The sequence below is a fragment of the Patiria miniata genome, unplaced genomic scaffold, assembly GCF_015706575.1.
Source record: "Patiria miniata isolate m_02_andy unplaced genomic scaffold, ASM1570657v1 HiC_scaffold_11, whole genome shotgun sequence".
Classification (NCBI taxonomy): domain Eukaryota; kingdom Metazoa; phylum Echinodermata; class Asteroidea; order Valvatida; family Asterinidae; genus Patiria; species Patiria miniata.
In genome coordinates, this window is record NW_024037049.1 from 251,112 (window position 1) to 279,030 (window position 27,919).

At 38.0% G+C, this 27,919-nt stretch overlaps 1 protein-coding gene across 1 annotated transcript; it reads right to left on the bottom strand.

The window, feature by feature from the left end:
- Positions 1 to 209: 209 nt before the first annotated feature.
- LOC119741236 (microphthalmia-associated transcription factor-like) lies at positions 210 to 27,821 on the bottom strand. The gene is made up of 7 exons (XM_038216983.1): positions 27,699 to 27,821; positions 16,265 to 16,471; positions 15,163 to 15,261; positions 14,464 to 14,644; positions 12,721 to 12,796; positions 11,513 to 11,660; positions 210 to 4,005 (listed from the first exon to the last, which is right to left on the bottom strand). Exons 1-7 carry the CDS (start codon positions 27,786 to 27,788, stop codon positions 3,619 to 3,621), a joined length of 1,188 nt encoding a protein of 395 aa, XP_038072911.1. The 5' UTR covers positions 27,789 to 27,821; the 3' UTR covers positions 210 to 3,618.
- Positions 27,822 to 27,919: the final 98 nt, after the last annotated feature.

The window sequence follows — 27,919 nt, forward strand, 5'->3', positions numbered from 1 at the left end:
CTGGAACTTTGGTCTGACCAGAGACCGAGTATTATTTTTTTTTGGCCTTGGGAATAACATTCATTTTGCCAGTGATATGCACGCTAATTTGTATGATGTTTTTATCAGTCAAATGATTCAAGGTTACGATTCTAGCTGAGGTAGAGTGTCAAGTCACATTCTTGCTCAATACGAGTCACTGCCATTTAAGTATCACATATTCAGACTGGTAAGCTTTCAGTAATTGAAAGTAATTTTATTATCTTTTCAATCCTCATATCTGGCATTGTACAATCTGGTTCCATAATACAAGTCGTGATATGTTAGTTTTGAATTTTTCGCAACCAGAAAGAGAACTTAAGAACTCACATTATAACGATTAATAGTAATAAAATCTTTCCAAAAAATTGCATGATGATACAAAAATTAAAAACTATGTCATAAACCAATGACTGGGGTAATTCTCCTTTTTCATCTTTTTTTTTTGCTACCAAAAAAAAGGAGAATTCAGCTCCTTTTTGGGGGCAGGAAGCCGTACTATGAATGCGCATTATGAGAAAAAAAATACAATGAAATGCCAGTTGAGAGCTACAGTAAATAGAACGTGAACCGACGTGAGACGAGTCATTTGCTTGTGCTTTTGTGGCGTCTTTGAGTTGAGTTGAGTCATCGAAAACTGCAACTTCAGTCGGACTCGAGTCATTAACTCATGTCAGTACAATCCTTGATTTTAATATTTGAAATAATACTCACATACATGTACATGTATATATGCAATTTTCTATTCACATCTGTAAAACGAACAAAATAGAAAAACTAAAGTTACTTTCAGGGAACAACTCACAGAGTCCATTTCCCAATTTACAAACCATAAAATTGATGGAGTTACCACAACGACTGGTCCAGAACTAGTCTTTCGCCAAGGCCATATTGGCTTAGAGCAGCAAAGCTGCAAGCAAGTGGAGCAAAGACCAATTCAGCATGCACGAATTCAGCTTTGCCACTCGCAGTGGTCTCCACTCAAGGTGCTTTGCCTCTCTGTCTAATGCCGGTTAAAGCCACGATAGCCTTGGCGAAAGGCTAGTCCAGAGCTAGTCAGTGACCCATAATTTATCAAACATGTGTTAGAATTATTTTACATGAATTATTGTCTTGAAATTCAGCTGGCAAATTTTATTTCCAGTCAGTAATAACACAAACTGTCCAAAAAGTTGCATTAAGAAAAAGATTGATCAAACCAACTACTATGCCTACACATCAGTAATTTACAAAAGAACTTTAAAATTTGTTTAATAACATCATATTGTTTATACATAAAAGTAACCAAATAAAGCCCGGTTTATACTGCACGCGAAAGCAAGTGCGAAGTGAAATTTGTGTCGTCAACAATGATGAACGTGCTTCGAATGTATTGTTGACGTCAAATATTTCGCTTCACTTTCGCTTTTGCGTAAAGTATGAACTGGGCTTAATGAGGATCTCTACAACCTGCCAAACTAAAACTGTGACATACAAATAGAACTATAAATGTTGCAATAACTTGTTTTCTGAGGGGCATAATTGTGATGAGTATTGAAATGAATTTTATACTGGAGCAAATTTCCAGCAAATATCCATCCCTCTGAAATGTATAAGAACTACGAGACATACCTTTGGGGTAAAAAAAATAATAATAATGTAGGATTCAAGGAACAACAATACAATAAATCTGTAGCAGGTTATTAAAAAAAACCAGCTGAGTAGATGTACTTTTTGGAAGAATGTGAAAATGTATTTCATTTTGCACATACACCATCTGCAGGTTTCTGTTTAATCGTGAGATGATGGTCATTTTTCCATCCTCGAAAATGACAGCATACTTGGGGCAGCAATTTCACAACATGCATGATCCTTTTACATGTATTTACTTTAATACAGTCGATTACAATATTTCATATTTTGACAGTTTCATTTTAAATGTTTGTAAATCGTATCCATGCCTTTAAAGATTGATTGCCTAATTGTATCGCAATGAGAGCTTCAAAAGTTCATGTAATGCGTACAAACACTGGCCCTTCAACAGTCCTGTACAGGAAAATCATCCATCAAATTGAACAAAATATGGAACACCGCATGCCCTACATACCTATATGGGACCTGTGAGGTTTATAATTGTGATCAACAGCAGGTTTAAGTTCTCAAAGATGCTCTCCCCATGCTTGCCTGTCATGGATTTCTTTCTCCTAATGAATTACTTAAGACAACCACCTTTTTGAGGGAAAAAAATAAAAACTAAAAAACTAAAAAAAAAATACAATTCCTATTACGAGCAAATATTTCTGACATAGTGACTGACAGACATGCTGCATGCCGAGCCACCTCTGCTGACTATTCTGTATATCAAAGGTGCAGTTCATTTTCAGTTTGGAGTGAGTACCTAAAAGAATTAAATTGATACATTAGCCCAGAAAGCTAACAAAGTAAACATATGACAAGTTAAATTGCCAAAAACATGAGTAGAAAATGTTGTTAGTTTACAAACCACTGTTAACAGATTTTTAGGCCATGAGGACTAGCTGCACATGTACAATGCTTGTTTATGTTGATAAACTGCATATACATGTAACTTGCATAAGCAATTCGTCCACATAAACAGTATAATGCATACAGTATAATGAACATTTATGTATGATGCCAAATAATCATTCCATATTTTATTAAAGATGTATTATTGAAATCATTCCTCTTTTTATAGCATTGTCATCTGGCAATTATTGGTCAAGATGAAGTTAAATGCAACCACCAATTTACCTGTAAACCACTCAATGCAGATAACAAATACATATCTAAACAATAAAACAGAAAACAAATACATCGTATATATCTACAATGTTCCCTGTTTATCTGATTTCAGATAATGGCAAATTTCTCAGGAAAACAGAAGTAAAAATTTAAAATTTACAAACTCACTTTAAAGTTGTGCACACTTTGAAAAAAAGATCACAAAATAATTATCAGAATAGCCAGTAAAAAATAACCGTTTGACCTGCCTATGGTATTTACAGAATTGGTCTATTCGTGTTGCAATGGTGCTTCAAGAACTGAATTATTGTCGGGTCAATGCATTAAGTAATAACTATGTGTTTTTTATTTGATACCTTGTTCAAAAGTGAATAACTTTCTTGCTGCTAGAAATATAGCACTTGAAAGCAAATACCTCAATTTTTTCAGGGTTAAAAGTAAGCACGAGGAGAGCCACATAATGATACCCGACTGTTGTATTTTAAAGCAACGCTTCTTGGTTTTAAGTTAAAAGCTTGATCCCAAGTTCTTCAAATTATTCAACATTGTTGACTGAACAATGTGTTTATAACTAATAAATGTTTGTATATCCATGAAACAGTAACACTTCATGGCAGTCATTTCAATATTTTTTAATTAAAAATATCCCTTAGATTATGCTACATTATTGACACCACATGTATATTAAACATAAAATGAAATTATTTACATTGAAGTTGAGTTATATCAGCTGGATGACGATGATAAGCACTGATACTAAGCAACAAATCTTTATCTGGTTATCTTAACTCACATGCAAACTTTAAAAAATCTTTTGAAAATCAGTCTGGCCAGCAGACTTCAATACTGTTACAGTTCTCAAAGGAAGTCTGATGGTGGAAGATCCTGCATGTCATCCATGCTTGTAAGACTACTCCGTCTGCTACTATGAAGCGATGCCATTGGAGATGACTGACTAAGCAATGGATCTACCCCAATACAAAGTGTACTTTCATCAGCCACATCATCTACACTTGACATACTTGAAGATACAGGCAGTTGTGTCCTTTGACCTTGATTTTGATGACACGCTGCCAGGTTGGTTTGTTCACTGACTCTTTTATGCACTTGCTTACCCTCCTCCATGTTAAGCTCTATGTCCGCACTTTGCAACCGCATGAATTCTGCTGCAATATTTTCTGTCTTAGTTTCCTCACTGAGAGCTGTGGCAGGTACGTTGTATTGCTTGCATTTCATTTCAAGTTCCTGTGTAAGTATAAAATGTGACAAAGGTGTGACCGCATTGTGACGTCATCAGAAATCAGAGTTCCAAAACATGTCATGAAACTTGGTGGGAAGTTAGACAATGTTAATAATATGCAAAAGCCGAAGTGACGTACCAAAAGCCGAAGTGACGTCCCTTTTCAGAATTTACCAATTACCTTTATACATTGTACTTGGCACACACATAGACCAGCACCTGCAGGTGTGTGCTGAGCACTGACGCCATCATGAATCTTTTTAGAATTTCAAAGCCATGGGCTGATTTTTTATGAATTTTGAAATTTTAAGATGATATTCTACGCACAAAAGTTGACGGTCTATGATCAGATCAATTCCAAACTTGGCACACATCAAGATAAATGCCATCATGATGACATTATTATTGGTCATGTGACGTAATCTTTAAGGTGCATATATTAAAGCCCTATATCTACAGAACTACAAATTCGATTGGGTTGAAAATTTGTATGTACGAGATAGAGACGTATTTTTATTTTTGAAAATTTTAATCTTTTCAGAATTTCGAAGCCTTCACTTTATCTAGCAAACAAAATATGCTCAATTCATACTCTTTTTTTTTTTTTTACATGTTTCGGGGAGGGGGGGGGGGGGGATCATGCTCCTTGTGAAAAAAGTCAGGCTCTTGTGAGTCATAAAAATGTACTTTAAAGTTTGTTCGTACATGTACATGAAATTGATCATCAAAGCCCTATGTACTGTTTAGAGACCTCTACATGTAGTTGGCTGTTTCGGCACCTTGCTGAAACAGCCTTATTTTTTGGTAAAGATTGTTGGCTGGTTCAGCAATGTGCCAATTACCTTTATATTTGGCACACATATAGACCAGCACCTGCAGGTGTGTGCTGAACACTGACGTCATCATGACATCATCATGTGTCAAGTGACGTCACATTAAACTGAGGTGCAGTTTTCTAAAGATCTACAGAACTACAGGTCCGATTGGGTTGAACCTTGGTACATGTACATGTACCTAGACCGGGATGTGCTGTAGATGAAAATTGAAGTGATGTCATGATGATATCATGTACCATATGAAGTTACATTAATATTAAAGGTCTGGACAACTAGCACCGGATGATTTAGAAGAGTGAGGATTAATGGCGGATGAAGAAGTGGATGATTCTGGGGGATTGAGGATGAATGCATTTTGAGAGACGGGACTGTCAAGGATTATGAATGATTGAGGCAGTGGGGTATCCTTCATTTGAATATAAATGTAAGCGCACAATTTTGGAAGATTTTGAGCATTATAGTTGGTTCCTAGCAAAAAAAGCCTAGGGGGTTAAGGATAGGTGCATATTTTAAAGGCCTATATCTACAGAACAACATGTCCGATCAGGTTAATACTTGGTACGGTCTGTACTGGATGAAATTATAGAGGAAAATTGAAGTGACGTCATGTTGACGTCACCATTTGTCATTTGACATCACATTAAAGGTGCATTTTTCTAAGGCCTCTATTTAAAAAACTATTGGTCCGATATGGATGTAACTTGGAATGTAACCAGACTGGGAAAGTGTTATAGATGAAATTGATTTGAAGTGACATCATGACATCACGTGTCATGGGCTGTCACATTAGGCCTGTTTGTTTACGGTTTTGACTGGAACCGGTACCCTTTCCCAGTCAAGGTCGGGTACCCGGGTACCCGTAAAAGCCCTCCCCCCCAAAAAAAAAAACCCCGAAAGTAAGTGTTTTCATTTATAATGCCAACCCGGAAGTAAGTGCTTTCGTTTCTAAACACCCCATTGTGTTCTATAATGCTTTCTGTGCAGGTATACCGATTTGCAAAAGGTTGATTTGTCAGTAAAAAATAGGAATTGCAAATTCAATGTCTATTATATACAGCACCTGAGTTTATGAAATAAAAGAAACGTAAGGTGATTAATAAAGAGTTTAAAGACATCGATGACAAAGTCAGCGAACTTCCAAGAGCTCCCCGCTGTGTATTCTTCAGTGAGTCCATCCAGCCATCACCTCAGCCCAGGTGGCCCACACTGACTGCAGCGCTGGTTGTAGCATGCATGCAGCGCGCGCAGCATGGTTGGCTTACTCGGCTAGGCATGCGTACGACGACCGGCACGGCAGTCAGTACTATAAACGGTAAGTTGAAAGCACGTGCACAAATGGTGTCGTGCTTTATCATAGGGACCCCACGCATGTGTGCTGTACTACGCTAATCGCTAGTCAAGTTGCACTTCTTACATGCGTTGTGACTGGCCAGTTCCGCAGAAAATATTGGCGCGCAGGTTTTTTTTTATTATATCATTTGTTGTTAAATGTGTATTTTTTATCTACACTTTGTTCGATCATAGAAAATTATAAAAGCCCTTAAAACTTTCTCAGGCTTTGAGACATCGTACAAACTAAAAACCGCAAGATGGAGGTTTTTGAATGGTTGGTAATTCACTTTGAACTTTGTAAATCTTAGGTTACGGACTTGTTACGGGTGTACTACCCGCCATCTGCGGCGCATCAGAGAAGATGATTTCCTGGCTAGCGGCTACAAGAAGCTTTATTACAAACACAAACAATGGGTTGATACTATCGTGTTTCGCCACCTTCGGGCTTCTGGAGACGCATCAAAGATAGTCTCAATAAAACTGAAAACAAAATATAAACCGCAAAATGGAGTTTTGGAATCGTCGGTAAACTCACCCTGAACTTTGTAAATCTTCTGTAAGTGATATTTGAATGAAGGTCCTTGTGGTTTTTTTGTCTCGGGCGTTGCGTCGAAATTTATAAATTCGGTTACGGGTACCCGACCCGATAAAATGGAACCGGTTCTTGGTCTCCGCGGGCGAGTACCTGGGTACCCACAACAGGTTTGACGCCCCATCCCAATATAATATAGTTTGCACACATTCCAATATCTGCAGAGCTATACATCCTTCCTGGATGGAACCTCTTTTTGTAACTGTAGGGGAGATGGGGGTTAGTTGGAACACGGGGTTAGTTGAAACAATGAATTTTTCTTGATCATCTTAATTAAATTTTATAAAATGTTGCCCTCAAGCGATGTCCCTTAGCAACAGCCATCCACCATATTGCCTGCAGCCACACTGCAACAATAGTGCTCAAGTGGGAAAGATAAGTTTGTTTTTTCACCTTTTGAGTAATTTTTTCACCATTCAAAAAATGTGTACTTTCTTAATGATGTTTATAGATAACAGTGACTAGTTTGGGGGTATTATATGCTCGAGTACTAAGCTACAAAATAAGGTTAAAAAGATATGTTATTGGAGCCCCTGTTTTGTAGAGTGAGCAAACAAATGTCACATGGGCCACTGGGGCTAGTTGGAACATTTTGATGGGGGCTAGTTGGAACATAATGATGATAATTGAGGAAATATTCTGACTTAGCAAACAATTTTGAAAGCACATAGACAGGTCACGTTGACCTTACCTCAATTTTATGCAAGCTTTTCATGTTATTTTTGGGAGTTAAATTTCCCATTTTGATGTTTTCTTTTTATGATCAGGCTTGTAGCTGACTCTTGCCTCGCAATTTTCCTGTGTTTTTTTGTCTTGGTGCTGTTTGTGCCATTTCTTGCCAGTTTGTTAATTAAAAAAAATGTTAGGAGCATCACCAGTGCTTGGAACAATTATTTTATTTGAAACTCAAATATAAATGCAGTTTTTAAGTAATTGTAGTATACTTTCAGATTAACAGCATACCAAGTTCCAACTTACCCCATACCATGTTCCAACTAACCCCATAGGAGGGGTTAGTTGGAACGCATGTCATAGTTGTGATCAAGATGGATTTTTAAAATAACCATCAACAATTCTGAGAAGTTTATATGCTACATTTGCAACACACATGTGTATGAATAAATTGGCATAGTTGTTGTTTCTTGAAGAAAACCTGTTTGTGTTATGGATAGGTTTTTGTGAAAATCTCCCCTACATGCCAGATGTCACCAAAACAACTGCTGAAACAGCCCTGTGTTTGTCCACAAACAAAAGTCAAGTTGTTTGGTTTTATTGAAAAGTTAAACAAAGAAATTGACTGGAGCAGGTCAAGACATAAATTCACGGTTTAAAAAAGGAAATTCAAGCTTCGATATCACTAATTAAAATTTTCAAGGTTCCATTATTATTATCAATATTATTATCTTTACAAGATCTGGTACCGACGTCTCTACCAATCAGATGAGTCCCCATATCCTATGCAATCAGTGTGCGACCAGATTCTTACAACTCTAACCGCTGATCTGGAAAATGCTGGGTATCACCGTCAGTGTCGTCAGCGCTTTACTGACAACAGCAATCTCCATTTTCTATTTTCCTCCAAGACAAAAAGACTTCATCTCGCTCAGTTTTGCAATCTACATCTTTGACCTCTAATCTGTCACACAACATGCAAAACGTGTGGAGATGAGTGCAGTAAAACCTGCTGAAGACAATTGACGTGGGGAGTGATGCCATTGTGAGGTTGATGCTTCTAGTTCTGTATCATCTCCTAGAAGATTGAGGTTGCTAGTAAAGTGATGATACATAAAGGGGTAATATCCTTACTTTCCAAGTCATCCGGGAAAGTTGTAAGAATCCGGTCGCACACTGATTGCATACGATATGGGGACTCATGTTATTGATGGAGACTTGATCCTGGATCTTATGAAGCTGCTGTAGTTTTTCAATACAGTTTCTTTTGATCACAGAAATGGATAGCACATTAAGGTTGCATGTAGGTGGAGAGTGTATGGGGTTGCAGGATCTGCGCTCTTATTACAATTTCTTTTGCCTACTGCTTATCTGGAATGGAAAAAAGGATGGGAAAGGGAGAGAAGATAAATTTGCAAATGTATTGCCCTCAAAAACCCCTCTGTCAACATATCTCCAATATTGGAGATATCCAATCCAATTCCCTAAAAATCCAATTTCCGATAAACCAGCACTTTAGAATTTACATATTTACATGCCAAGGACACGCGTACCGGTAGTTACTTCAGGAATGGTCTTAAAGTGGTCCCTGATCCTCAAAACATGGGTCTTGACACCTTACTTGTGCAGTTATGTGCAATAGTGGCCGATGATGCCAAATAACATGATTTTCGGTAATGGTGGCACTAATTTGCATACTCCTATACCATAGACACATGTGGTCACTCCCAAAATAGTTTAATGGTGATCTTTGACCCTAAAACATGGGTTTTAGACACCTTATTTGTTCAGTTAGCTGCAATATTGGCTGAGATATAGTAAAAAAAATAGGGGTGTTTTTCGGAAATAGCGGCACTAATTTGCATAAAAATTAAAACGTGGGACATTTTGTAATTTTTTTTTTTCACATAGCAAATAGTTTTCTACTTATTTTTTTCTGACCTAGAGACATTGTTGGCTGTTTCGGCAACCAGCCGAAACAGCCTTTGTTTTTCGTTAAGATTCTTATTATTTTTTTCTTTTTTCTTTTTCTTTTTCAGTCATTTTGCCCATAGCATTTGTACACGTTTTTTTGTCCAAGGCACTTTGGGCACTAAAATCAATCCGATTGCCTTTATACTTGGCACACACTTACACATGTAGACCAGCATCTGAAGATGTGCCCCGAACATTGACGTCATCGTGACGTCATCATGAGTCACGTGACGTCACATCATATGCGATTTTTCTGTTGTGACCATTTTCTAGCAGAATTCGGCTAGATCTGACAGATTGGGCTATATCTCCAGAACTACATGTCCGATTGGGTTGAAAGTTGGTATGTACCTAGACCGGGATGAGTTAAAGATGAAAATTGAAGTGACGTCACGATGACATCATCCTGGGTCACGTGACGTCACGTTTAAGATTAATAGATCTTTGAAAATCAATATAAAATCAACCGTGAGAGACCTGAACTTGACGTTTGCGGGAATCGATAGAATAATCGAGGGTCTTCATTTTTTATATTATGTGCAAAATCACGTGGCCCTTCCTTCCGGTTGAAACCGGAAGTGCCTTGTAATTTAAAATTGGTGAAAGATGTGAACTTGCTTTCAACGATGTATGCTATGGCTTAGTTGTTATTTACAAACAAAAATATAGTTATAGATGAAAATTGATGTGACGTCATCATGACGTCATCACGTCACATGTGACATCATAATTCAAAGCCCTATGGGAATGTAATCACATATTATATGCCACCAGTTATTATCAACAGAAATACACATCCTTCCTGAATGGAACTTATACTTGAAACCTTACATGTCACAAAAAAAATCCGAAACAGCCCTGTGTTTGTCCACAAACATAAGTCTAGTTTAGAAATTGATTTCCAAGGCTGCACAATGATGAAATGTTGACCTTAAAAGGCTCTGTAATATTTACAGTATACAAATAATGAATGTTTGTGAGTGCAATGGTAAGAATAATTTCATGAGGTGACAGATGAAATGTTCCATTCCACGAGGCGAAGCCGAGTGGAATGGAACATTTCATCTGTCACCGAATTGCACCATTGCACGAACGTGAAACATTCATTATTTGTTTTATATAACACCTGAATAAATCCTTGTCATCTGATTGGTTGACTTTTAATAGCCAATTTATTTAGGTTAAAAACTGTTTAAAAGTTTGACAAGTTCATCGTATTTATATTAATGCAAACTGTTCAACAGGTTGAGAACAATCATTTTCAATTTATCTCGATTTAAAACAGCGCCACCACCAGCAGCAGTGACACCGTGCAATGGAAGTTCTATTCACCGTGCAATAGAACTTCCATTGCACTGTGCACTGCGTGCCACGCGCACACCGTGCGTTGGTACGAATAATTCAATGACATGTGATCAACGATCCACCAATCAGATGACGGGGATTTATTCAGGTGTTGTATAAAAAGGTATATGGCACCAATATGTCATCTACAATTAAAACAAGATGGTTCTCAAACCATGCGACTCGCCTGCTTTCTCGATTATCTCTAAAGAGTGACTAATCAGCATGAAGGTTGCCATGTTGCCGCTATATGACCCAAGTTTAGTTCCAGCCTATTTTAAAGTGTGACCTCAGATGACCTTTGACCTTGGTGTGTGACCTTTGACTTCATTATCATATGTAGCTTCCCATGTTGCATCTATGACCAAGTTTGGTTCAAATTGGGCTTAATCTTTTGAAATGAGACCAATTTTATATGTTCGACCTACTTTACAACTTGATCCCAGATGATCTTTGACCTTGGCATGTGACCTTTGACATCATTATCATATGAAGGTTGCCTTGTTGCATCTACGATTCAAGTTTGGTTTCAATTGGACTTAAACTGTGGAAATTAGGCAAATTTTACGAAACATTTAAGTACAAAACTTACCACAGACATACATACCGTACATACTATTTAAATACATACATACACGCGCATACATACATACTATATACGGACAGACAAAATGATTGCATAGTCTCTTTCCTGAACAAAATTCAGGCAAGACATAAAAAGCATAGACATAGATCTACTCATTGACATCTATCTATACATACCTGAATCCTAAGCATCATCCGTCGATTTACAGTCTGGAGTCTCTTCTGGTGATCCTCTGCAGTCTTGAATTTGGATTGTTCTTTCTGTAGTTTCAAGATGTAGTCCACAGAGCACTTTAAAATAGTTCCTTTGTTTTGCCTTTGGTCACTAAAAGAGAAGTTAGGAGAACTGTTAAGTTCCTGAAAAAAAAAATCAGTTTAAAGTGTGAATAAAATAAAATAATTCCATATCTACAGTAAAATGCTCTCAAAGTGCAAAATGGAACTAAAGATACCCATCCTGTCCTCTACAAGTATGGCGAAACAACGTTGCACGTAGAACACTGATTGTATTGGCTGTTGTACATGTATTCAGATCACATAATTTTATTGTGCTATAATTTGTAATTTAATGTTTTTATCCATCCTGTTATTGGCGCTTGCGCTGTTGGATGTGGCTGAAATAAAATAAAAAATAAAAAATAAAAATACTCCATGTAACGGGTACATGGCTCAAATGTCCTTTCATTTTACAAGTCACTATCAGCAGAATATAGTGTTTCATTTGAATTGAATTTTCTTATAAAAATTTGGATAATTTTGTTAAAAATATAGAAATATGTGGTGCTGAAAATTGGGTTTCTGTACACACCTTACAGAACAAGTGAGTTTGGTTTGGTTCAGAAAAGCCATGTTCAGCGGGTTACTGCTTGACGGAACAAGGGGTCAATAGTCCCAAGGTGAGTTAGTCCCAAGGTTCAATAGTCCCAAGGTCCATTAGTCCTAAGGTCCCATTAGTCTGAAATCGACAATACGGTTCCACAGTCCGAATCAGTGGCACAAATCTGCGCCAGGGACTGGGGAGGATGGGTGATGACTACAATCCAAAAATTGCAAAGCTGACTTGTGTTGTCAAAACCAAGAGATACGGTTGTTACACTGATGCTACAATAGTAACATACTTTGTGTAAATGCTGTGCAGCTACATGTACATCAAGTTTACTGAAATTGAAATGCTTTGCATGGCATAATTTATGCGCCGTGTTCACTGATTTGTGAAATCGGCTGCCAAGGTATCTGAGACCTGTATTTTTTATACAAACAGTTCAGCTCTGTCAAGGAGTTACAAAGACTGCAATAATTCACATTTCCTGCACAACAATCTGACAACTGTTGGTAATATTGGGTTTATACAATATTGATTCAGTTGCTTAATGGATTTCACTTACGGGTCTATGTTCTTTGGAATGAGAGTTCCAAGCTCTTTAATACGGTCATTGATATTGAAACGTCTTCTCCGCTCAACTGCATTTTGATAAAAAAAGAGAAAAAAATACATGGTGAGGTCATAAGTCCCAAAATGTTATCCAACCAAAAGTATTTCTATTTGTGAAGCATGCAACTCATTAATCTCAAAAAGGGGAACATTTTCAGCATTAAAAAACTAATTAAAAGAAAACATCCCCATTATTCATAGTTTTAAGACAAGAAATAGACAGATTTACATGAAGGTTCAAAGGTTTCATGAGGATGGTTATACTGCAGTTCTTTTAGACGAGGCTATATTTCAAAAATTGTTACATGAAGAGGCATTTTTGAGTAGAGGTTGATAACATAGCTATTTTACCTAATTTTGGGATGCTGAATCCGAAAATGATGGTTACCAAGCTGGATTTTTAGTGTACATGTAAATATGCATAATTTGCATAAATCTTTAACAATTGTCGTGTAATATAATTGTTCCCATATTTAGGTATATTTTTTTTATTTTGTTATTTTTTGAAAAGTGTATTTTGGTGATTCTACTTACACTTCCTGACTTCAATAACATTTTCCAAAGCATACAAGTGACTGGATAATTATGAGGACATAGTAACGATCCAATTGGCTACTATTATACCCTAAAGTTGCGTGCATTTACCTTGTCTCCTTATATCATCCAGTAGTCTTGCCAAACCTCAGTATCAATGAATTTCAAATTCACCATGTTGCTTACTGGTACAGTTACCCTATTAACAACCTTATGGGATATCATGTGAACAAAGATAACATTGTGATATAAAACGGGGAGAAAACGGAGTGGCGAAATTGGGCTAAAAAGTAGTTGAAGGGTTGCCTAACGTGGGAGACTTGGACAAGTTCAAGGAAATTTCCAAAAATTATTGGTAAGAAAACGTTTTGACATTGACATAATTATTGTAAGCATCAATAATCTTTAATTTTGGGGATTTCCATGAAGTTGTTCAAGTCCGCCACGTTAGGCAAACCTTTGCCTAATTTTTAGCCCAATTTTCTCACCTCATTTCCCCCTGTTTTCCTTTTTGGCCTAAATATCAAGATGTTATCATTTTTGACATAATGTCCCATTTATTTTTGCTAGGGCAACAATGCTAGTAAGTAACTTTGTGAATTTGAAGCTCATCAATACTGACATTTGGCGAGACTACTTGAAGATATTTGAGGAAAAGTAAATGTGCGCAACCTTAGGGTATAATAGTAGCCATTTTGGATTGTTTCTATGCCCTCATACTTATTCAGTCACTTGTATGCTATAGAAAATGTAATTGAAGTAAGGAAGTGTAAGTATAATCACCAAAATAAACTTTTCAAAAAATTAAATAACACAAAATATACCCAAATATGGGAACAAATATATTACACGACAGGTATTAAAGATTTATGCAAATTAGGCATATTTTCAATATAAAATCCAGCTTGGTAACCATCATTTTTGGATTAAGCACCCCCGAATCAGGTAAAATAGCTACAGTATGTTACCAACTTCAACTAAAAAAAATGCCTTTTGTTGCCCTAAAATGAGCCTTTTTTAAAAATATCGCCTAGACTATTTACAGGAATCAGGATTCTTGTACAATCCTTTTGTACCATTATCACTCACACTTTTTTGTGGGTCAAACAAGAAAAAAAGAAGCAAAATACATGTATGTCAATAAGACAACATGTGTACTTACTCATATTGTGGTTGTCTTTCTTCTGCCTTTCTTTAGCAAAGGCCCGAACATGATCTTCTGAAATTGGTTCTTGTTTTATTTTGTTGAGGTCAGCAGGACATGAGACAGACTGAGTAGGAACTGCCACTGGCGTCATACCACCATTAGGGCTCAACTGGTCTAGGTATGTATGTACCGGCATCTGAACACATTTTTTAAAAAGTCAGGTAAAATAGGAAAAGATAGAGTTATTAGAGATTAACCCTAACTCCCTAGAGGGTGTGCAAAATCATAGTAAAATTGGTGGATTCAGGACTGTCAGGGATATAGTTTTTTACGTACATGTACATGTATGTATGTACTTGTTACAAGGAAGAGTTTTGCCAGTTGTTAATGTAGTCTGCCATAGAAATATCCTAAGCTAGAAGAAACCTTAACCGAGACGGAAGATTGAGAACTGCATCACCACATTTGTGGAGCAAATAGAATTCTTCAGCAAGAAAATATGCACAGGGTATCATAATAGAATGCGAACTAAACTTTGAGATATTCTCTCAAAATGTTTAAAACATCAATATTGTAACTAATTTGAAATTCCTGATATCAATAGAGAATTTCACTGATATGATTTCAAGGGGGTTGAAGGTTGCATAGGCTCAAGACTTTGGACCAAAATGTGCACAAATAAACTTCTTTTGTAAAAGACTGTTAACTTCTTACCGTTGCTGGCACCATACCAGACTCTTGAAAGTACTGAGTCAGAGCATCCTCCCCTATACTTGATTCCAAACTTATCACTTCATCTAAAATGTCATCCACCTTCAACAAAGAGATATGAATATTGGAACATTTACACGTCGTGTACCGTTACTTGTCCCTTGTGCAAGGTAAATCCACACATGTATTGGACAAAGATGTATATAAGTGTTGCAATAGGTCAGAAAGTATCTGGAATATTCAGAAACTTTCCACGAAAAATTGGGGAATTATGAGGGATTGGGGAATCATAATATGTCAGAAATTTTGAGAATATTCAGAAATGTTCATATGTAGCTAAAAATTGTATGGCAAAATAAAAACTAGTTCTGCTACCCTAAATTTTTTTTTTGGGGGGGGGGGGGGGAAATGAGGAAAAAACCCAAAACCATCCATTACTACCTTGTACCCTTTACTACACGCAGAGACCTTCATATGATCGTAAACACACAAATTTCCCAAGACAAATTATTCCCTATACCTCCCTACCCTATTTTCAAATGCCATGTAATCGGAAGCAGAAGTGGTTTTTTTCCCTTACTTTTAAATGATTTGTACTTTTTTTATAAGTACATGTATTAACTTTCATAATATACACTTTCAATATAAATGGAAGAGCCTTAATATACATACTTGAAGCTACCTGGCCTGAAGCATCCAGATGCAACCAACATGTACGTACATTGTATGCGTATACTATGCACAACTGCACATGATGTTTACTGGGCAAGATGTGTAAGATGTAGGCCTAATAAGATGTTAATGGAGATTTTTGTCAGCAAATCTTGCTACATGCTCTGGGGACGAGCCTTAACACCCTAGGGGGTGTGCAAAATCATATTAGAATTGGAGCATTCAGGACTGTTAGGGTTACTCCAATTTTAAGGTCAGCCATGTATCTGGGGCATACACCAACACTTCAGTTGCAACTGGCCATGTTGATAACTAAGGCCTTATATGAATGGTCTTGCAGGAACACAGTGTGGAATACTCAGGGATTTTGGGACAAGCTTAGCATGACTGATTTTATTGTACATATATTTGAAAGCACCTGAAGTTAATGTACCTCTTGAGTTGTTGACATAGGGCTGTTGGGTAGACTAGACATTGAGCCACTTGGCTTACGAGATGGTGAGTTAGATGATGGACTCGGGTTTAGCAGGTGAGGAGACATCCTTGTTTGTGATGCAGAGGCAGAAAGATACTGCTCCACTTGCCGTTTTTGAGATTGCTGGATGTAATATCTTGTAGGGTTCTCAAGCTTGGTGGTCACCTAAAAACATTAACATACAAGAAAACAACTTTATATACACGTGTGAAGGCAATGAATCATTGCTGTTATCTAAACTGTGAATGCATACATCAACTAAGGAATGCTTGCATGTGTGTATCAATAATACATCATCATACAGCAATTTTAATCCTTTTGTGACTGACATATCTGATAGATGCCTTAATTCATTGTGTTACACCTGTACTTATGCCATTCATAACATTTCTCACAACCCAGCCTCAGGCAAAGCTGTGCAATGTAAATGATGTATTTCATGATAAACATGTAAATTGGAAATGCGGCTGGGCATGGATAAAGAATGATCATAGCTATTTGTGTAAACTTACTAGAAAAAAAGGTTGTTGAATTTACTTCAGCCGCCATTTTGAAAAAAAAGTTTTGTCCAACTTTTTGGAATTGGGATAACATTCAGCATTCCATTTTAACAGCCTTGGTCAAGGCTTTCATCATTATGCGTCCATATGGTATTCATATTTGGAATCAGTCATTTTCTTATTGGTCGATCATTGCATGGAAACGATAACGATAACACAGCACTTATGCACACAAAAAATGGTTTCTGAAACGTCTGCAAAAAGGCGATACAATGTAGCTGCAAATAATTTGATGACGTCGAGATTTACAAAGTTGTGATTAGAAATCTAGAGCAGGGTTCGAAATTAGCATTTTTCCTTTTCAAGGGGCCCTGAAGCGCCACCAGGGGTAAACTTTTAGGCTCTATACACATTTTACATGTACATGTATGCACATTGTTGTTTGGACCAAGGCGTTCAATCGGATCCAAATGATTTGCATAAAGTGGCCGCATGAGGTCGCTGTTCCGCACTGTACTTTTACGTCAAGCGTCAGTCGTTGTCAAGAAAAGCCAATCCGATTACGTACTAAGACGCTGTAACAGAGCATTAAAATTTGTGAACCCCAAAAACATGGCCTTTGAACGTTGTGTTTCTCAGAAAATATGCTCAGTATGATTAAAATGTTACATAACATGAAGAAGAAATTCTAAGCTGCATGTCAGTGAAAAAAATCGCCGTCATCAATGCTGAAATGTCAATACTGGTTACTGTCAAAGCTCTGGAAGAAATCGTTAGAAAGCTTCCCCAAATGTATATATTTATCCAAATTTCTAGGAATTTACCCAAGTTGTTATTTCAGGAGTAGTTGAACACTTACTTAATCTGAGTATATTCCGAATTTCAGCTTAATCTGTTGTTGCGGACGCTAGTGTTACACCTGGAACCATCGCCAAGGAAAATTTCGTAGGCGCTACGGCTGACCGATTTCGACCCGGCACACAATGAGGAAGGGCATATTAACATATTCACTAGCGTCACTCGGCGTGGCATGGCATGGGTCTTGGTATCGACCGATGGAAGCCAGCAAAAAGGGTGATATTTGTTAATTAACAACTCATGAAGGAGGCTTTTCTGCAATCGTTTACTGCACACCATAATGGATAGGAATCTTATTAATATTCGTGAGGCTTGAAAAGATATTGCGGAAGCCAGGCCTATTTTTCCAATTTCAACAAAAAGTAATGAACAAATCACCACGATTTTTAGCACATACGTGGATCATTATAGGGGAAATAAATCCTGAAAGTTGCATGTAGATACGGTCTTCCAAACGGGAATAATAAATTTTCAAAGATTTAACCCGCCAACGTGAACATATCTGTGTACATGTAGTTTCATTCAAAATAAAGTGTTACGTAACCTTTACAAATTGCCCTTCGCAACCATATGTTGCAGCCTTGTTGTCTAGCAACTTGAGCACCAAATAATTTTATGAAAATCTGCATATTGTGGATTTAAATCTATGAATTGCTTCTGCCAATAAGTCTGCCAACCCCCCCCCCCCCCCCCCCCGGCATGCTGGCAGTATTTATACAGTCGGTTTGTAAGCACACTTTTCAGTTTACCTGACCAAAATCAGGAATGACCTCATTTGACCCCCAGATAATCTTTGATCTGAAATGTCTGAAGCCATCTGAATTAAGTCCCCCTACCCAAAGATTGTCACCAAGCTTGGTCAACATTGAAGTCTTAACATTTTTATGACAGCACTTTTCAGTTGACAAACCAAAATCAACAATGACGCCATTTGACTGCCAGATGACCTTTGACCTCAAATGTCTCAAGTCATCTTAAGTCCCCCGCCCGAAGATTATTGTCACCAAGTTGGTCGAGATTGAAGTCTTATTTTTCATATGACAGCAATAAACAGTTAACCTAAATCAAATATAACAAACATGCACACATACATACATGTACATGTACATACATGTACGGACATACAAACTTCATTCTTATAGTTGCGGGGACATGAACACTCGTCTGAACGAGGTATATGTGGGGACTGAAAAAGCTGTGGGAACAGCAGGAAGTCCCCATAACTCGGTCCTACTTTGCCTAACAATAAAAAACATTTCCCAATAACGCGGTGAAGGCCTACCCACACATACAGACATACAATGTACACATTAGGAATACGCTATCACAATATAAAACCCTTCTGGCTTCAAAGCAAGGGGGATAGAAATGGGTACCAGTCAGGGCAGAGATGGTTAAATGTGTTTGATACAGTATTTTAGGTTATTCAAATATAAAAGTACTCTGATCTTATTCAAATCAATAATTCAACACAGTTTACCCATTCCTATTTGTCGAGAGCCCGTCATGTAGCCGGTCTTAAAATAAAAGGTCTTATTTTATCATGAAAGTGTCAAACAATTACGGTAACTTAGGCCTTCTGTCTTATTTCTCTCCCCGTTTCATGGTAAAAGCATGCCTGAAAACAACGTTAGCAATACAGGTCAGTTTGATATTTAAAAATCTTGGGTTGGTTTATTTTTCGGGAAGGGGGATGCAATGTCACACTCCCTTCACCATTGCTATATGACGTCACACTATAGTCGTGTTCCCTAACGTGGCGCACTTCGAAGCTTACCCAAATTTCCTCGAGTAGTGTTGCCAAACCTCTTTGTTGACAAACCTCAAATTCATGCAGTGAAATACTGGTACTTTTACCTTATTAATGCTTGCTGTTTAACCTCTGTGAACAATTTCAGTTTCATAAAATTTAAGCCGAAATTAAAAAACGGTGGCGTCCGGAAATTGGGCACAATTTGGCGGAGTGTTCCCTAACGTGGCGCACTTAAATAAATCTCGAAAAATTCCAAATTAACATTTAAGAATTTCTGAAAACTTGATAAATTCTGATAAATCATTATTATCTCTACTTACATACCCAGCCAGATGTTTGTCACAAAATTATTTTCTTATTTTTCGGGGCATTTTCAAAGGGTTCACTTTGCACTTGAAAATAAAATCAGAAAATCACTCCAAAATCTTTTTTTCTTTTAACTTTGTAGCGGGTAAATAAACTCGCGATTTATGAACGGGATTGTTTATAACTTGATGAAAGTTCACTTTCTGTGAAATTTCAGTTAAAACTTTTGCTCTAGCTAGGCGCTACAGGCGAAAAATCAAAGTGCGCCACGTTAGGGGCCGCGCCACGTTAGGGTACATCAACAATATTGTTATAAGTGTGGAATTGGAACTACGAACCTGTTACACTGGCCACAAAGTGTGGATTCGGAATGACGAATCTTGAGTAAAGTGTGGATTCGGAATTACGAATCCACACTTTGAATATGTCAGACATTTTTTCTTGATACTGAGCATAATAATAGGACTGTGTGCGTCAAAACTTTCCTTCCGAAAATTACCAATGCATCTTCACTGTCAAATTCTCTGCCGTCACTGCAAAAACTACAGCAAGTCAGAAAAATCGTCGTCTGAACTACCGGTATCCATGTTGATGGAAGGAGCCTACACACAAAATGAGTTGGTTGTACGCGTGTGGCGATTCACATGCTAAACACGCCACAATGTTTGATTACTCCCTTGTAAATACCCTAATGGCCATGAATCAACACGAGATATGCAAGTCTTTTCATCTCCAAGTCGAAGAATACACTCGCAAGTGTGGTTTCTAAATTTACAAATTCACTCGGCGCTTCGCGCCATGTGAATTCTTAAGTTAGGAATCCACACTTTCTCGTGTATTCTCCTTAACAGAAATGGCCCCAGACATGGATTTAGGTCGCCAAGTAACAACGGTTAGAAGTCAGCAGGCGTAGTTTCGAGATGCTTTTGAACACTTCTCCAAAAAGCCCTTTTGACTAATTTCCTGGCAAGTGAAGCGGGACCATACAAGCTGAAGACACACAAATTCATACCCCAGTGGGTCAAGTCCATGAATATACATAACCCTGCTGTCTTCTTGGTGGATGTCACGAATGATGGTGTTTGGGGATCTTTTCACACTGATGGCAACACCGTACATTTGTTTTTGCTTGTTTCCTGACCAGTGCCAATCATAGATGATGGGTTTCTCTCCGATTTTCTCTGCGTTAACTGACAGATTGCCAGTTTTTAACCTTCTGAATTCTTGTACTGCCACGATGTCAATTTTGTGGTCAGCACATAGGCGCGTGAGAGTAAGTGTCATCAGTGCAAGTTCAACGTTGCAGGAGCCGGTATACCAATACACTTTTCCCTTGGAACTATGCGCCTTTGCATGCAGGGGATTGTAGGTATTTTTCAGATCGTACATTTTGGTCTCGCGTGTCTGTACAGTTTCAATGTTCCTGTTCTGTGCTTGTAACCTTTGGACTGAAATTGCCTTCCACCGCTGTGACCCGAGTTTGAATCCCACCTGAGCCAATATGTGGATTGGGTTTTCAGTCCCTACCTGATTCCGTGGGTTTTCCCCAGAATATTTTTCTGGGCTTTTCCTCCCACCTCACTGTAATTTCTCCTGCTTTTTAGTAGCAGGAGGTCGTGGGTTCGAGTCCCACCGGAGTGATTTTTTCCAACTTTTACTCGGGAGGTAACACACTGAGTACACGATGTTAATACAACGGTGATGGGCAAAACCGAATTTGATTTACATCAGCCCGACCCAAAATTCCGTCTTATGAATAACAATAATTTACTTTTTAATTATTGGTACAGGATTTTGTAACTGCTCTTCCATTTGCGTAGACATATTCGTTTTGGATCGCATCTGGGAGGCGGTTGAGCGGTTCATTTGCGATGCCGTGGCTGCTCAGACCCGATGGTAGTTTACTCACGATAGACCACAGTAGACCAAAATAAGCTTGAATATGTCACCTCTCTCGAAAATGTCACCTCCTGGTTGGTCCCTGCTGATGAAAAGTTGATCTTCAGCAACTTCAATGCCCATCATAGAGATTGGTTGCACTACTCCAACACCACTGATGCCTTTGAAAACAGCACTCACAATTTTGCATACATTACTGATAGTGCTTTTTGATAACATGCACCTTCTTGATCATCCTTCCCTCTTGGAAATTCTGACTGTGCTACCATTGTGTTACCAGTGCTATGCAAAGTCCACCTGTGACTCTATTTCTTCCGAATGCCTTGGCAGTAGGGATTTTTGGAGAATTAGGAAGTATACAATACTGCACAGGGTCCGTTCTCTTCAATGGTCTGTGAAGCTGTCTCTTCCTCCACTGTCTTTCCTCATAGGACAGACGAAGTGACAAAGTCATCTCCACTGTTTTAATTACAGACTGGAAAGCCACCAAGGGCTGGACACCTTGAAGCTTCCAGACATGATCAGATTCCTGCAGTTGTGCTTGAAAGGTGTTCATCTTAAACTCCCCCACTTCTCAAAGCTTTTCAACCATTAGTTGTCTGAAGCAAAGTTTCCAGCTTGCCAGAGGCTGCCATTTGTAATTCCACTATTCAAAGTTTCTGGCGAGACATCTGATCTTATACCAATTATCAGCCAATCAGTCTCCTATTATCTCTGTAAACAATGGATGCAGTACATGTTTTTAATTTTTGAAGCTGGGCTGAGGCACCTACTTGTTACCTGTTTCTTCTAGATCAAATTCAACAGAGTGAAGTGAACCTACATGTAGTGAGACAGAGTTTGGCAGCTACTCTTGAAGCACTCATTCTCAGACTCACCGAACATAACCAGGTACTTCCATACCATTGTCCTAAATAATGACTGGGAGCCTTTGTGTAGGGGTTGGGGACATAGTGGGGCCAGAGGTTTGCAAAACCAATCCCAATGATCAAAGTTGTCCCCAGTGTGCATGCACATGCACCAATGACCAATACAGGTGTCAGGGTAATATTATTTATTCTCACGCCCATTTTATTTTAAAAGGGGGTATAAAGGTTGAATTGCCATCACTATGCCACTGTGTATACATGTGTCCACCTGCAGGTTATGTTTGTTAAAGGGAATGTGCATCATTGGCTTTTGCTGTAATTTTCAGAAATGAACTATTTTGAGGGGTTAGTTAGTATAATAGATCAAATATTGTTACACTGACATTTTTGAAGTTTGGTGTTCGAAAAGGTTGGAAAAACCAAGAAAAACAAAAATGTTTAAGTAGTCTGGTTCCCTGACTCCACAAAAGATAAATGGATCAATTTATAGATGATGGAAAATTGTAAGGCAAGGGAACCAGTCTAGTTGGCCTGCACCTGTTCATGAACATGTAACCAATAGGAAACAAAATTTGGCCTGAAAAAATGGTAAATTTGGAGCAGTAGTTGAAAAATAGTTAGGTTTTTCCAATGCTGGTCGGCCGACCACCGTTGGAAATGTTTACAAAAATACAATTTTCTTGAAAATGACTTCACACCAGATGCCATAATTTTACAAGATGCTTGAGACTGTCATTTACCAACATCCTAGTAAGGTATTTCGTAAAAACTTGGTAGTTTTATTTTTCGATGTTTGCAAATTATTAAATAAATTTTAGCTTGAAACATGCAGACATACAAAGCATGACCAGGGAGCAGCTCGTAGAAAATGATTCACTTTACCACAAAGTGACCTCGTGAACCTCACACAATTACATATTTCCTGTTATTTTCTACAGCATCTGACAGTAACCAAGTGCATACATGTACATGTATCAACTAAAACTGATCATGATCAGTAAGGATTTTTAGATTATATGAGCAGTGCAGACATTTTTCACAAGTTGCTATAAACATTCTTAATGATTCTTGAAGGTAAAAGTAAAACTTGCATAATACAACTTTTACAATTTAAAGAGTATTTTTTGGAAGCCCAACAATTTCAGCTACATGTACATGTATGTATTAGGCGGGCATGGAAATAGAGTCACTTAGAAGATGCATGAGTCATTTCAACTTCCACTTTGTGCTTTTATTAGACTTACATGTAGAGACTCAGGGCACTGATATTTATAAACTAGTAGCAATATAGGATACTATAAATAAAAGGGCTACCATTCTTTGTATTTGACCACACATGTACCGGTACATGTATCAATTTTATCACCATTTCATTTATTTACCTATAGTGGGTAAATTACTTTTTAAATAAAATCCATTCATAAAACCTTTCAGGCCTTCCAAAATGGGAGGTTCAAGTACTTTCCGGCTGCCCATGAATATAAATGGTGATGGAGGTTTTTTTTGTAATTTCATGTGCATATGTGCACATTGGGGTAGTTAGCGGATGGATGCCCCACCCAAGGACTGTTAAAACAATACAACATTGAGACTCTACTTGCCAATCCCCCACCAACCCTCCTCAGTAAAATACCCTGTGCTGCATTTCTTCCTTGATACATGTAATGTTGATCCTTACTGTATCTACATGTTTAACACTCCTACAAATAGTTTCTGTGCCAAAGAAAATGCAAATTTTGGGATGGAAGCAGCATTGAGTCTCAGGTCAGGTTCTCTTGATGGAAATGTTGGAGAAGGCAATGCAATTTTATGAACGCATACACACACGGAAATGTTAAAACGAAGCTTCACAAGTTTTTGCAGGCTCTAGCAAGCCCTTGCTCTGGCAAATTCTTACCAGCCTGCATCAGTCCTTATCACCCATTGTTCTAATCTCTTTTGGTAACATGTATGTAAATGTATGTGTTCGTCTAAAGCAATCAGAACTGGCACCAGGAAATAACCTACCAAAATTGCTGAAAAAAATGAAAAGAAAAATATTTGAGGCTGACAATACAGAATAATCAAGGAAAATTTAAGTCAAATACCCGGTACATCAGTACACAGTAATGTCTGTTATGTAGACATAATGGCCAACACTGTCTGTATTGCACAGTATTAGCGTATAGCACATGTCATACAGATTACAGAAGCAGTGTGCCATGCACCACCAGTAATATGTAATAATACCGTTAAGACCTTGAAATATAAAATATGAAAAATCAAAATATATTCACAGAAAGAGACACCAAGTTATGTGAATGTGGTTTTCGAGCAATCATTTCTAACCTAATAAAAAAAAGTGTAGGGTTGGGCTACACAAGTCAGTTACTGGAAGCAAAACTTTTTGGGGCCTGACTAGGCCGACTTGTTTCCTTTTTCACACACTAATGACAACTGGTGCTGTTCAGTATATCTATTCTTTTAATACTACACAAATCCTATCCAGCCCCAAGTTGGGAACAGCCAACCCAAGTTGGGAACAGCCAACCCAAGTTGGAAACAGCCAACCCCCAGTTGGGAACAGCCAACATAGAATGATAATCTGCAGGTTGCAGATTCAAACCCTGCTCCAGTCAATTTCTTAGTTCAACTTAAAAAAAAAACACCAAATATATATTATCTTTTCTTTAAATTCTAACCTAAGCACATCCAAATTATTAAGTGCTAGACTGAAAACACAATGCGACAAACAACAATACACTATAATCATTATCATGTACTTCGTTATTTCCACCAAACCCCCTGCATAGTACAATGTACATGTAAGTACAGTAGAACGCCAAGCTAATGAACATAGCAGGATCCACAGAAAATGTTTGCAATAGTGATCGTTCGGTATAGCAATTTTCAGCCACAGGTTATTAAAATGGAGTCTGTCTATTTAAATAGCGCCCTCTTGTGCCCTTTTTGACCGGATTTGTTAAGTGTTTATTCATTTCGCTCGTATCTCCTGCCCTGCAAACAGGGTGCTGGGACACTCTGATGAGCTTCACAGAATCTTGTGAAGGAAGTGGGGTTACATGTTTGTATTCAAAAATCTGGCTGCAGCTGTTTAAGACCGCAGTTCCAATGCGCGCAAATGCTATCTGAAAACTTTCTCACAGAAATGAACATACATGTATTCCATACCGGATGTTATTTCTTTTTCATTGGGGATCATGTGGACACATCTTGCACGTCGTATAATATCCAATTTGACCCATCTTGAATTCAAAATGGAGCCTGAGCAAGTGACAAGAATTGAAAATTTACAAAACAGAAAAAAATTTACAGATTTTCCTACATTATTACTCTTTTCAATGAAAAAAACAAACCTTTGTGAATGAAAATAAAAGGGTGATGACTCGGTCTTAACGGCTGTTTAAATCCTTGCAGGGTCGTGGCCGTGATGACTTGAAAGTCACAGGTCAAGCAAAATCTATCCAATCAGAGCGTAAAATCATCAGCCTGTCCCAGCGTGTTTGTAGGGCAGGGGTATGAGGGAATTTATTCATTTCTCTCTATTTTGCTGTTTTGCTGTATGGCTGCAAAATTGTTTCTTGAACGGTACATGTACTTCTAAATTTTATTTTAAGTAATATTTTTATGAAGAAATTAGTAGAAAGTTAATATCAAAATTTGTTTTTTATAAGGCTTTTTGAAGATCGCGGTTGTAAAGTGGTATTAAATAAAATTATGAATGGAGAATTTAATAAAATAGTTTTCAAAATCTAAGCTTTGAGGAAAAAAAACTACCACGGGTGGTTTTCACCACAGGTTTCACATCAGCGGCACCCTTCTTTACCAATAGTGAACTGGCATTTCTCGAGCACAAGGAGTCATTTAAAAACTCCAGCAACAGGTGGCTTTCCCTTCTATTCCTTGGGAAAATGCTAGCCACCTACCACGCTTCAACATTCAAACACGATGTACATGTATATGGGTCATCTGATGTTTGGGAATTAAAAATGGCCAAACAGCATTAATATACATTTTGTATACATATGACTGGTATTTTTTTGTAAATCTGTTGATTTTTTTCAACAACAATGTTTGGTATGTTTTTTTACACAAAAACTGGGAGCCAAGGATGATGTTCGGTATACCGAACGTTCGGTATACCGAACGTTTGGTATAGCAGTGCTCAGTATAGCGGCTTTCCATTGCATATTACTATACCTCATACATATTCATGATCGAGAGCCGAACACTCACTGGTCAATTCACCATCACGTGCCAGATGTTATTTTTGCTGATTACCAAGCGCGCGCGAGGATTCACGCACAGGGTAAATACGCATGCGTAGTAGACTGTCGCATGGGTTACCCGTGCGACAGTCTACTACGCATGCGCTTTACAAAGGAATCGTGGAACTGTCGGACAGGTGTAGTATGCACGCGCGAACATCGCCCAAACGAGTTACACACGATGAGATAGATGGTTGCACAGCGCGTTATTTTCCCGAGCGAGCTCAATGATGCCGAACTAGAAAATATTTATGGACAATAAAGATGTCTCCTGTACAAAAGAATGCTGTACACAAACTACATTTGTATTTACAGCTGCACTGCATTGTAAATGAACTGAACTAGTGAAGTTGAGCAATACGATTCTTTTGGTGAACTGGTGATATGTACCGGTATGAGGTATAGTAAAACAAATATAACATGGTTTATTTCGGGTGGACAACCGATATTCGCTCCCCTCGGTATTGGAAGTTGACAAACTAGTTCCCTCGGCTTCGCCTCGGGAACAAGTTTGTCAACTTCCAATACCTCGAGGAGCGAATATCGACTGTCCACCCTCAAACCATGTTATATTTGTATACTGTACTTGACACATTCAACTTTTCACAAATGTTTTCTAGTTTGGTCTCGTATTGTAAACATGCAATCTAGCGCTTGACAAGATGCATCGTCAGTTGGGCGGTGACACAGAATTCCATGCAGGTCATTGTTTATGTGGGTGGGTGGGTCAAAACAATTTGGAACAAAAATCGAAATTTAAAAACATAGAACATTTTGAATGGCCCCTAAATCTTGACCGCTCAAAATTCTTCTGAGGTCCACAAAATTTCTTGGGTGAGTACATGAACCCTCGATTGGTTCTTATTTTGCAACCACAACTGTACTTATGTATGCTGATTGGGGTATCATCAGATTTCTAGGAAACAAGTAGTTTCTTACCTGGTGATAGGGGTGATGGTGTGCATGGAGATGGTGTTGATGAGGCTGGTGTCCATAGTATGGAAGCATAACTGCTATTCCACCATACATTTTTAATTAAATTCACTTGAACGGACCAGCCGTTGAAAACACTTACAAGTAAAGAAGGTTTAAGAGCAGACCACACAAGCTACCAGCGCTGTGCGATCTTGGGACGGAGTGACCACTTTCTCAACTAGCAC

Bases quoted from the DNA above. Each gene is read 5' to 3' on its own strand.
- LOC119741236 (XM_038216983.1), bottom strand. From the start codon at position 27,788: ATGTATGGTGGAATAGCAGTTATGCTTCCATACTATGGACACCAGCCT. The intron at 16,472-27,698 runs GTAAGAAACTAC...TAATGTTTTTAG, and splicing joins ACCATCACCCCTATCACCAG to GTGACCACCAAGCTTGAGAA. The intron at 11,661-12,720 runs GTAAGTGAAATC...CTTCTCTTTTAG, and splicing joins ATTCCAAAGAACATAGACCC to TGACCAAAGGCAAAACAAAG.